Source organism: Monomorium pharaonis, chromosome 6, assembly GCF_013373865.1.
Source record: "Monomorium pharaonis isolate MP-MQ-018 chromosome 6, ASM1337386v2, whole genome shotgun sequence".
In the NCBI taxonomy this organism is placed as follows: Eukaryota; Metazoa; Arthropoda; class Insecta; order Hymenoptera; family Formicidae; genus Monomorium; species Monomorium pharaonis.
The window spans coordinates 24,563,292-24,575,791 of NC_050472.1; the positions used below are offsets into that span (position 1 = coordinate 24,563,292).

Genomic DNA, 12,500 nt, shown 5'->3' on the forward strand with positions numbered 1-12,500 from the left:
AAAAGTAATAATATTGCATATTTTCAATTTACATGTAAATTGAATTTTCCATTGAATTATTATACATCCGCAACTCGACTAAATTTTTGCACACACAAGAGAAAGAAATACATAGACAATATTTGTTTTACATATTTAATAAAAACCAATTATATAATGTGAATAATTGTTATGTAATATCGAGAATTGCGCGATGTAACCGTAAACGTTGTTAGAGAGATTCCTTAGTGTTAATGTCAATGCCAATGAAATCGAATACTGTGTAATTGACCTGGAACGTGAAGCAGAACATTGTTGACACACATTGAAATTCCCCGCGAACGAGTCGTTTACATCATTTCACTTTTCAAGCCGTTATTTTTATCATTGATCTATTCTAAATCTTTATTGTATACGCAATGTTCTAAGAAAATTTTATTTTATTATATATATATATATATATATATATATATATATATAATAATAAATAATTTTTCAGAACATTGTTCTGTTTTTGATATTTAGCCGACAATTTTATTGTCTACTAAAATATAGGAAGAATGATATTGGAATTATGTTGTAAACATAATTAGAATTTCCCCGTTGAATTATAAGTATAATAATATTGTGAGCGCTTTGTAAAAATGCGACAGCTGCAAACCGCACGCGAGAAGACGCGTAATCATGCAAAACGCGGATATTAGCCGCAGGGCTGTGCCGTTATATAAAGAACCAGTACACATGTCGATCCACACTCGAACATGATATGTAAGTCGTAATGTGTGCGAAATGAAAACTGCAGTAGGTCGTACTTTCTACGAGAGGACGAGAGAAGACCTGTCTCACAACGGGCCGGTGGCAGTAGGCACCCAAGAGAAAGGAAGGAATCGAACAATGCCTCTCTTAATTACGGCCATCTTAATTATTCGCGTCTTTCTCGCGCGCGTATAATAAACGCAACAACGAATGAGTTTGAGAAGTGCGCAATATTATATCGCAACAATAAAAGCGATGATAATTGAGTCAATAAACAGAAACTTGGGCAATACACGGTATAGATACGTTGGAAAAAAGTAAAAAAGTATCTTGAGCTTTTTTAAATTTTTTAAGTTTATTACAGGATAAATTACGACTGTAATCATTATACAATTATTTTCAAATAATCTTTTAATGCGTTTTCTGTGTTTTCTGTGTTGAGCACAAGAAGAGAAATAAGCAATTATGTAATGGAATATTATCACGTAAAAGATTATTTATGTAAAAAATAAAAAAAATATGTATATGTATATATTGATCTTTGATTCATATTGAATATTTATAGGAGAGAATACGACGTGTCCAGAAACTTTTACTAAGCCACGAGGGTAATCTTCTCATCGATTTTCCACTTCGTTTCAAGCGCCTTGGAAATATAAATTTACGACAATTTATAAATCTTGTGACATATACCGCGCGCCAACTGCCGTTAACTGCGTGGATTCGATTTGCTTTCGCTTTTATCATCTTTTATCTTGCTGTCATATAGCGTATTACCCAATGGAATATTTTAGTAGAATAGAAATCCAAAACATAATTCGCAAAGTAATTAACTGGAGTAATTTATGAAAACTGTCAAACGAAGCCAACGATTTCATACTCTCATACACTTTTCGTCATACTTTCTCTGTAACATTTATTTACTACCGGAAGATTTACTACTACTATTATCAATTTTCTACGGGATAGCACTATATATATATATATTTTTTGAAGTTGAATTGAAAATTATATCCATGTATAAAAAGTTAATGTACGTTTTTTTAACTATCTTAAAACAGCCCGTGTAAATTTCTTGCTACATACGTTATCAAAAAATGAAAAAAGAATTATGATTGTCGTAACTAAACTTCAGGAACGTGTTGTCATTAATTTTTTTTAGTACTGATAATAAATGCCACTGGAAATTATCATATTATTATATAATATACTATATCTTGTATTGACGCGCTCGTGATGTCGAGAATAAAAATTCTATATTGCATAAGATATTGCGCTATTACATAGGGTAAATAAAGAGCAATGACCGCAGCGGTGCATTTTAACGATGCGAAAAATTTTACGATGAAAATTAATTATTTTATAAAAAGCATGGAATAAAAACATATAGATAATAATTAATTTTAAAGTTTATTTGTATATATTGTGTATATTTGTTTTCAAGAAATTTTAATATTTTATTGATTGATAATTTTAAATTATCTGTATGTAGCAATCAATGTAACTTGATAATTTATGCATAAGCAACGGTGTCATCAAACAAGCATATTTTAACTTCATTTAATATTTTACTTCTTTCTGAAGTAAATAAATAACATAATATATTTTGTTTAATGGGCAATATATCTTGGCTCTAGGGTCACATCGTGAACGATCCGCGACCTCGCCTCTCGGTTTCCCAGCAAGCCCAGATACTGAGCGATGTTCAGCAACACCAGCAACGGTACCGGCAACGTCCCGGCACTCAGGACTTCAAGAACCCGCGGGTAACATCTTCACCTCGTTCGAACAGGCACAGTCCAGCACGCCGTATTCTTCTCTGGCCAAGTACAAGGTTGATCGAGCGAAGCAGTTGCAATTGCAACACTTGCAGCAGCAGCAGCAACAGGTGCAACAGCTTCTACAACAACAACAGCAAAAGATCGCCCAGCAACTTGGTACTTCAAACTTTGTGAACGGCGGTGATGGCACCGTTAGCGTACAAACGCCGCAATTCCAGCGACAATACCAGCAGCAACAGTACAATCAGTACAACCAAAACAACTTCCAGAATATTCATCAAGACCTTTCGCAGCCGCTATTTAGCGATCAGCAAACGTTGCAGTTACAGGATTATCTCGAGAAGCAACGTGAGCTGGAGGTGCTCCAGAAGCAACGGCAGCAGCTGCTGTACGAACAGCAAGAACTGCGTAGGCAACAGGAACTGTTGCGGCTTCAGCAACTCCAGAGACTCACTTCTACAACGCCACTACCGCCAACTGCGACATCAACTCCGATCGCCGTCAGCACTACTTCTATACCATTGTTGCTGTCCTCGCCAACGGCGCGACGTATCACGCCATCGGAAACTGATTTCTTTCTCAAAGCAATTGCTAATCATCAAAAGAAATATACAACGACAGCAGCGAGTACAACTACAACGACCACTACCACGACAACCACGCAGTCACCTCCGCCAGCCAGACGTGTGATTACTTCTAATACTCGTCAGGAGACGGATATACCAGAGAATTTGCTTAGCCTGATTCAAGATCAAGAGGGCCAGTTGTTGCAGCAAGACAAATCGAAGCCACAAATTAAGGTGATCTATCAGACCGACAAATCCAGCACGACGAGGCAGAATTCCGGCGGCAGAAGCAGGAACTCTCAACAATCCGAGCGAGACCTATTGTTAAAACAACTCAAACTCGCCCTAGCCCAATCCGGTGATGACGATGACGTTGCCAGGAATGTCACCACCAGGGATTTGATACTGCCAAACGGCAAGAAGATTCAGGTCATCCACGCGCCGAACGGTTTGTCTTCTGTTGCGTCAAGCGGGATCCCCAACGTTTTGACATCGGCTGTGCCGTCCTCGACGACCACCATCAAGCCGCCGAAAGCGCTTTTCGAGGAGTTAACGAAGGGCGGTGTGCTGCCACCGGGCGCCGATTTCGAGGTCATCCGGCAGAAGAGCGACGGCAGGCTCGAGGAGATTGGCAAGACTCCGATCATCCAGAATCTACCGGTGAAGAAGGTCACGTTTGTCTTGTTGGAGGAACAGCCGGACGGCAGTTACAAGGTGCAGGGTGTTAAGGGTAATGCTAACGACAAGGAGAGCGGCATTGATGTCGAGTCCATCGTCGAGAAGATCAAGAAGGGCGAGCTGAAGCTACCGCCCAGCTCGCTCGGACCGAGCACGCCGTCTTCTACGCTAGAAAACCTTGAGTCCAGCCTCGATCCGAATCTGATAGTATCCACGGGTACGTCTAGGACGCCGGTGTCATCTTATCACTCCGTCAGTTCGACGGCGACCTTCAGGCCCACCACCGTCAGACCTACCTCGGCTAGATACAGCGAAGGGTGAGTACCACGATTCATATAATTTATTTTAGTTAAATAACTTTGTGAGTTTATAACGATTAAAATAAATTATTAAGATGAGTTCGTTTCGCGCATTATGTTCGATTATTAAAATAAAATTCATTTGATCTTGATTTATCATTTGCACTGAACTCAAATTAGTCTTTTTCAATTTTTTTATTCGTTCGTACTTAGCGCAGTAAAGAATTCTGTATAGAAATAAAATTTCCAGCAAGTCAGCAACGACGGAATACATCCCTTACGTCACAGTGTCACCGAACTCGGTGTCCACGACTGACAAGTACGTGACTTCTGCGTCCAGCGTCACGGGCCACGTGTATAACGCCTTGAACACCAACCCGACGAAGACGACCCTGTCAGATCACATCCCGCGGGTAACCACTAAGTACTCGTCGTCCACCAGGAACCAGTTCATCCCAACAATGGCGCCGGTAAACGAGATCGTAACGACGGCGACTCCGACGGCAACGTCCTACTCGCATCATACGCCGAACTCTTACGTCTACTTCACCAAGCATTCGTCTGCGGAGACCTCGTCAGCGGAGGCCGTTCAGACTCCCCAGGAGAATTTGGCCACGTTGTTAAGAAAGGAGGGTCTTTTCGCTATGGCAAAATACCTGAGACAATCGGGATTGGATAATGTGCTAAACGAAACCGGTAAGTTGAATGTTAAACTTGATAATTCAGCTGGTAAAATTAATTAAGGGGATTTAATAATGATTTTAACAGAAGAAGAAGTGTCTTTAATAATTTCCCATTTTATGAACAAAGATAAGAATTCCAGTAACTTTCAAACTTTCCCACAATTTGCATTATTAAATATTAATTAACAGACTTGAATTTTTATATAATGTCAATAAAAACTCGATACTTTTTAGATTTCATGATTTTATGAAGTAAAAACCTTGCAGTCGTTTCAATATTAATGACCTAAAAAACGGTTATTTTATTGCTGTATTAATTTGCTTTATTAATGTTAATGTGATTTCTAAAAATTAAAAAAAGGTGTATAAAACAGGAACAATGAAATATATATACAATAACAGCGTTATGTTTGATAACGATAAGATTTCATTTCAAGAAAAGTTTTAAATTAATAATAAATCTTAGTTGAGACATGGTAATCTTAAATTAAATTTAAGATTATAATTAAATTTTAACATTATCATAAAAAATAACATCATTTCGGAGATTAATAATAAGTTTTCGTGTAAGTGTCCGGATACAGGTATTGTGTTTAATTACTGGAACATTTACCTTATGCGTGAAAGCGTTAAATATTACAATAAACGAATTACACGAATTTTCTGCGCGGTAATGCAACACCGCTGCATTCTCTTATCCAACAAAATCGCAAGGCGGGACAACTTGCGTCAATGTTGTCGAGGACCAAATGGTTGTACAAATGATCCTTGTTGGTGGCGAGGTAGACACGATGCCTCTTTGCACAATCTACCGCTATTTGTACCTCGCGTTTTCGCTTTAATCGTGCAACGTTCGTCGAAAAAGAAAAATGTTCTCACGACTCGTTGCCCGTTTCGACACTTGCAGACGTCTCTCCGTCTTTTGCGAGAACAAAGGTGCGAGTACGCGTATATATCTCGTTACGCAGACTCTCACAAAGAAGACACGCGATTTCATTAGTCGTTATAATTATCGGCATGACGCCTTCCATCGCTTATCCTATTGTCTCTCTTCTTTGGCCCTTTACCTGTTATTTTCTTCCATCGAGAGACGAGTTTACATCGCAAGTTGAACGCAACTGAAAAGTGCGTTGAAGAATTATGGCAACACACGTGGAAGTTACGTAACATGTTTCCTATGCCACGCACGATAGTGTGATTTTTTTTTTCATTGCGTTTCTGAAGAATTCAGTTCAAGTTGAACTGGATTTCCTTAGCGACACATTAATATCGGTACGCCGATCCTTTCACGCGTTCCCTCGAACACGAATAATTTTCGCCGGACAATAGATAAATGTTCGATTTCGACATATGTTTGTCGAAGAGACGAATCCCATGATCGCGAGGAAAACGTTGACGATCTTTTTACGTACTGACGGTTTATTTGACCGCGTTCGCACGCTCGTTATAGAAAGAAAATAAGCCGCCGCGCGTTTTCTCGCGTGCGAACAAGCGATATTTCCTATAACGGCAATCCCCCGCCTCGGTAACAGTTCCGTTTCTGCCGATACGATATCGCGAACGTAATTATCAAATGGAACATTGTGTAACTTTACGTCACGTTCTCCAACGATATGTATGTCTTTCCTTCGGCGAGGATTATAGATGAACTCACGGCGTGTGCTATGCCCGGAATAGAAGAGAATGTCCGGCGAATATGAGGCGTAATTATGGATACCGATCGCTAGCAAAAGCTGTGCGAAACATTATAGCAACGATTGTGTATCTCTTGACGTTGGATCAAGAAGAATAAAAGGCGAACGTGATTGGTTTCTTTTTTAGATTATATTTTAACAATTGTGCCCAATTAAAATAAAGTTCACAGTTGAAGTAGAAAACGATTCTTATTTCTCTTTGTAAAGATTGCTGAAAGTCTTTTATTATTAATTAAATTCAAAATTGTACTTTGAATTTTTGTTTAATGAAAGATTAATTTTAAATAGAGAGATTTTTGTGATAATTATTTTTGATTGTTTGAGACACACTCTACTGACAAAAAACAGTTCTATTAAGACATTCAAATGTTCTATTTCTGTCTCTAGTTTTGAATATTTTAAAATATTTTAATATTAAATGATGTTTGAATTTAAAACACTAAAACTAAAACGTTTAAAATTGAAATCTTTAACAGCTTTAAACTCGATTTAACTTACTTCTTTGATTTATCTTTTTCTAATTCTTATGACTAGAAAAAAAATTAAAAATAAACTTTAAACCAAGTTTAAAGTTGAGCTACATTGATGTAAATCTTAGTATTTTAAATTTTAACACCGTTCAAAACTAAAATATTTTTTAATATTTAAAAAATAGAGACAGAAATAAAAGTATTTTAATATAAAAATTAAACATAAAAAATATCTTTGATATTATTTTGCGACATTACATTTCAGGTCCGTACACCATATTCATCCCTACGGACAAAGCCTTTAGAACATTGCTGGTACAGCTGGGAGGACCGGAGAAAGCTGAGCAGAAGTTCCACGACAATCCGAGACTTCTAAGTGGGGTACGCATCGGTGCTAAAAGCATCATTAATAATTTATACACCGCAACGGTAGATTTCACTGACACCGCAGTTAGCTAACCATAATTAAACTGATTTGCCGCTTTTCTCTAGAAGAGATATGAGGACTCAATTAAACTAATCTTGAAATTAACTGAGCTTAGTAAAATAAAACAAATATTCTCCAGTAAAGTGTTGGTATCTGAATACATATACTGACGAAAATTCTTTGTGCGACAGCTTCTTCTTCATCATGTCATACCGGGAGCCTTCAGGATCGAATCTCTGCAAGACGAGATGACAGGCGTCAGCCTTGCAGGAACGCAATTGCGGGTAAACGAGTACGCGATGCAGGATCACGAATGGAACGATGTAAAGTAATTTTATGTTTTAAAATCTCCCAATTACGATAAAACCTTTTTCATCTTTTCATTTCATTATTTCTTTGTATTATTTTTCTCAAGTTGCTAAGTTTTTTTTTTTTTTTTTAATCGTTTGTTTGCCTGTGTATTATTAATAGCTCGCGAGTCATTGCAACATTATTATTTTCATAATGTGATTAGTATATGGTTCATGTGTGCTCGTGCGTGATCCAGTTTATTGACCTTCGCGAATATGCTAGAAATCTTCCGTTCACTCGATGAATATGTCTGAAGCTGTGACAACTCCATCATCCGCTTCTCAAGATTCCAGATAACACGCGTGACTAAAAAATTACAAATAGAATACAGAAAAATTATAGCTACAAATCTCTAATAGTTCCATATAAGATTTCGAAATTTTTAATTTCCCTTAATCTCCAAAACACAATGCTCTCCACTCTAGGGGTGCATGTTTTTAATATATACTAAATATACAATTCAGAATACATTTGATGAAGATGATTCCATATTACACGATCGTTTCTCTTCATTTGTAATTTCGCATTGTTTGCAAACAGGTAACGACGATAAACGGGGCACGTGTCGCGCCTAACAAACGGGACATCGAGATCCCTCAAGGTATCGCCCACGCTGTCGACAGGGTCATGTTCCCGCTTCCAGTCGGCGATTTGGTGCAAACCCTGCAGGCCGATCGTGAGAGGAGGTTCACCACGTTCCTCAGAATGCTACACGTGTCTGGCTTAGAGGACACGCTAGCAGGTAAGTTAGAAATCTAAGCGAGAGAATTAAAAATTTAAAAGAATTCAGTTTGAATCACTGTGCCTATTCTGTATTTTTGATCTGCAAATTGAAACGCATTATTCTGAGAATCCTCTTATAATACTTTAACAAAAGATGTTATTCTAGGGCCGAAGACGTTCACAGTCTTCGCACCAACCGATTCTGCTTTCACCGATGCGTCTACAAAGAATGGCGCTCCAATTTGGACCGATGAGGACGGGCCGGAAGCAGCGAAGGCAATAATCTCGCGGCATGTGATTCCCACGACTCTTTACACGGCCGGAATGAGATATTACATTCAAAAGGACACCCTTCGCCCACAGTCGCCGGTTCATATCCACAAAAACGGCGGTAGATAATTCAACTTGTGTAATAGTAAAACTCGTGTTTTAATAGCTAATTCTAAAAAAAAAACTTTTATTATATAACAATATCGAAATAGATCTTTCAGATAATACAGAATATATTATTTTAGGACGAGTACGAGTGAACGAAGCACACGTTGTAACACATAACGTGCCAGCGACGAATGGTGTATTACATGCTATCGACGGTGTTCTATAAAACTACAGTTCATAATGAATGAAAAAATTGACGATTCAGATGATGTACAAGTTGCAACCATGCAGGTGATAATTGTACGATAATTTCGAATAATTCATAACATTGTAAACTTATTTGTATCTATAGTTTCTCTGAAAAGTTGAAGACCTCGATAAGCGAATGTAAATTGTTTGCGTAAGTGCGGTCGAAGACGTGGCAATTATTATTGTATCAAACCGAGTAGTATAAATATCCGCCGTGTCGCGATTTGATTTGGTCACCAAAAAAATTGATGTGTTATGCCATAGGTGTCGCGAAATCGGAGGAAAAAGTAACGAGACCATTTTTAACGTACATGTGTAATATTAATTTATATAAGATAAGCAGTATCGGAGATTCGTATACTCGTGTCACGCGCACACAAGAGTACGGAATATTAATCGCTATTGTATAGCATGGTAATGCAATACCATACTTTAGTTCATAGCTCACATCTTTTTATAAATAAATGTACAGAATGTATATCTTTACGATTGTATTTACAAAAATGTTCCCTGACATTCCTAAACGATATTCCTATTTAATAACGAAATTTTTACATCTTTATTTATTAAATAATCATAATCGCTAGAATATGAAATTATTGATTTCTTATTCGCTTGATTTCTATATGTACAATACTAGATACATTTAGTAAACATAAGTAACGTTACCAGTTTGGTTGTCTATATATTAATCTTAATACATTCTAATAAATTTCCTTCAAACAAGAGTGACTTTTTGTTTAGCTTCCATTTTGTCTAAGCCGGTGACAAAAAAGTGATGACTTTGCACTTCTCGAATTATAGTTAAGTCAAGATGTAAAAACTGTGATTCTCTTATAAGAAATAATCAATCTACCACTATTTTGATTCGACTAATCAACTATTCTGGAAAATTATCTAATAATTAGTCTTATATTTCTTAATTTCTACCATTATATGATGGATATTTGTAAGTTGTGTGCGCGCATTCTGTGGCAAGATCTTGTGGAGACGATTGTAATATTGCACCAACTGTGTCATCGCGCACTGCACTAACGAACTGCCGAGCACCAGGCTGGGAAACGACTGTAATACCTCTCGATTTATCTCTTCTAACGCTCGCTTCCAATTATTTGTGAAAGATTGCACTAGGACCAATGCTTTACCCTCCTGCCGTTTCAAATCATCGGCCTGGCCCTTTTCAATCAGAGTTTCCGATTCTTTCACTAACTGAATTATACTACCAAAGTGCGGGCTCAGGATTTCTTCGACAAATTCAGAGGAACGGGCATTTAACAGTTCTCGAAAGCTCTCGGCTTCTTTCGAGGTCTCTCGCGTCCTTTCCTGCGGTAAAATATAGCACCTTGATTCTTAATACATTAACTTTGATAAATTTTTTGACATGTTAAATAAAATTTACTTACCATTAATACCCTAAGTACTAAATCGTAATTATTGATAAGAAATACTAATTGCTGTGTCCGAGTCGGAAAAATAGATGCCATTCTCAGCAGGAAGCATTGTACAGCTTCTCTTAATTCTGCCAATAACTGAGTTGTCCCTTCGCAAGGAAATCCTTCAACTACACTTACAATTGCTGCGCTAAATTCCGCGTATCTTCTAGTAATCTAAAAGTTTATAAAACATTAGCAATATTATACATATTAAAATGTTACATAATAATCAAATGTCATAAAAATCTTTTTACACTTACATAATGCGGACCAGTCTCCTTGTTGAATTTCGATGGATCGCAATCCTTTACACTGTTTATATTTAATTGAAACACAAATTCAAACCTAAAAAAAAAAATAAAATTAAACTGTAAAATGATATAGAATATTAAAATAATTATTGTAATTATTTTTAAATACATTTAAGTACCTAGGCCAAATTATAGACCTCAAAGTGTCCCAGTATTTATCCAATGCTGGTACAGCTCTTTTGTGACATAGCAATTGATAACGCATCACTAAATGTAAGCAGAGAAATAGAGCAATTGTATCATAACAATCTTCAACAAACGATTGTAAATTTTTTATCAAAAGACTCAATGTTTTTCCCATAATCTGTCAAGAGAAAGGAGTAATTTATATCATAAATACGTATATATGTTTAAATAAATCGAATTATAATGATTAAATATGACTAATCTCTTACCTGATTGAAAATATCTAACGCCTGTGCATTGCGAACTTTGAAAAATTCTATTAGAAACAGATATTCTCTACAGCCATTATCAGCCACAGCATATTGTTCACTTCTAAATAGGGCTTCGTAATGATACTATAAAATTATAACATTTATTTAAAAAACAGTTGCTTTTATAAGGGATACACAAGTTATAATTATCTATATATTGTTGATATTTACCCGCGTTTTAGAGGCAGTATGTGGGACAAGTATAGATTCTTCAAATTGAGAAGACAAAACTTGACCTCTTGTGTCTATAGAAAACACAGTACCTTTGTGCTTTAACGTCGTTTTATGAAATATACTGCTTCTACCTGCTGTGTCTTCAACTCCCATTAAATCATCCTTCGACGTTCTCTCTTCAAACTTTTAAAAATAATCATTCAACTTCGTGTTTCAACTTATTTAAATAATATCAATTATTTGGTTCCATTTTTACCTGCAATTTCATCAATCTCGACGAATATGACTTGAAATATGAATAATATATTTTACTCATAGTGTCAATGTACTCCCCACAGATCTCCTCAGCCACATTTCTCTCATTCGCTAAGATAAACTCAAAGAAGAATTTGTACTTCAACATATTGTTCTGTGGCACTTGATAATTTGACATTGGCTTTCTAAATTTATAAATTTGCTCTAATAAGTATGTCCTGATTTTTGCCATCGCCTTCACCTTTAGCTTCTCTAGTATATCTTTCACATCCAAGCAAGACTTGGCCTCCTTGAAGCTTTGTTCCTTCACAAAATTGATTTTATGATTCAGAATTTGCAGCTGAATCAGAAATTCCTTATCTGTCACTGGACAGTCCATAATACCACTGCCAATAGAATTAATATATATTTAACAAAATTATTTTTTAAACATTCTTTTTTAAAACATCAATTTAAGAAGTCTCTTACTCAATCAGAGCCTCAGATACTGTCATATCCTCAATAAATTGGCTAAGCGGCCCTCGTATTATTTGCCTATTAGACAGTTGCTGGCTCATAGAAACAGACTTACGCTGCAAACTGAGTATCTCGGAACTGATATTTCCCAGTGCTGACTGAAAATTCATCAGCATTGACTCCATTTTCTGTAAACAAAAGGTAACAATGCTGAAGTCTCTCTCTCTCTCTCTCTCTCTGAGAAAGCTTTGTTCAATTGGTAGCATTACTTTAAGAATTATTAAAACAAACTATGCAAATAATGCATTTAATTACATATAATAATAAAATACTATTAGGATCATTATGCTAAATTTAATTTTACAATTATACATTTAATTTTATTTTTGCGATTGTTTCT

General features: G+C 36.4%; 2 protein-coding genes across 2 annotated transcripts in view; one reads left to right on the forward strand and one right to left on the reverse strand.

Moving 5' to 3' along the window:
• The window catches only part of LOC105835194, a 30,748-nt gene extending 21,236 nt beyond the window's left edge, over positions 1-9,512 (forward strand). Inside the window, 8 exon segments of the mRNA XM_036288104.1 lie at positions 2,373-2,501; positions 2,504-4,077; positions 4,310-4,755; positions 7,172-7,287; positions 7,525-7,656; positions 8,225-8,426; positions 8,574-8,798; positions 8,923-9,512. Of these exon segments, the coding sequence (XP_036143997.1) occupies positions 2,373-2,501; positions 2,504-4,077; positions 4,310-4,755; positions 7,172-7,287; positions 7,525-7,656; positions 8,225-8,426; positions 8,574-8,798; positions 8,923-9,011 (2,913 nt within the window). The 3' untranslated portion in view covers positions 9,012-9,512.
• Positions 8,835-12,415, reverse strand: LOC105835196 (vacuolar protein sorting-associated protein 52 homolog). The gene is made up of 8 exons (XM_036288105.1): positions 12,113-12,415; positions 11,646-12,030; positions 11,387-11,572; positions 11,174-11,299; positions 10,898-11,082; positions 10,728-10,812; positions 10,438-10,641; positions 8,835-10,357 (listed from the first exon to the last, which is right to left on the reverse strand). The coding sequence occupies exons 1-8, from the start codon at positions 12,364-12,366 to the stop codon at positions 9,932-9,934; spliced, it is 1,851 nt and encodes a 616-aa protein (XP_036143998.1). The 5' UTR covers positions 12,367-12,415; the 3' UTR covers positions 8,835-9,931.
• Between the last annotated feature and the right edge of the window lie 85 nt (positions 12,416-12,500).

Excerpts from the sequence above, each read along its gene's own strand:
- LOC105835196 (XM_036288105.1), bottom strand. The coding sequence starts at position 12,366 with ATGCTACCAATTGAACAAAGCTTTCTCAGAGAGAGAGAGAGAGAGAGA. Across the intron at positions 11,300-11,386 it reads ATACTGCCTCTAAAACGCGG|TATCATTACGAAGCCCTATT; the intron begins GTAAATATCAAC and ends ATAATTTTATAG. Across the intron at positions 10,642-10,727 it reads AGGAGACTGGTCCGCATTAT|ATTACTAGAAGATACGCGGA; the intron begins GTAAGTGTAAAA and ends ATAAACTTTTAG.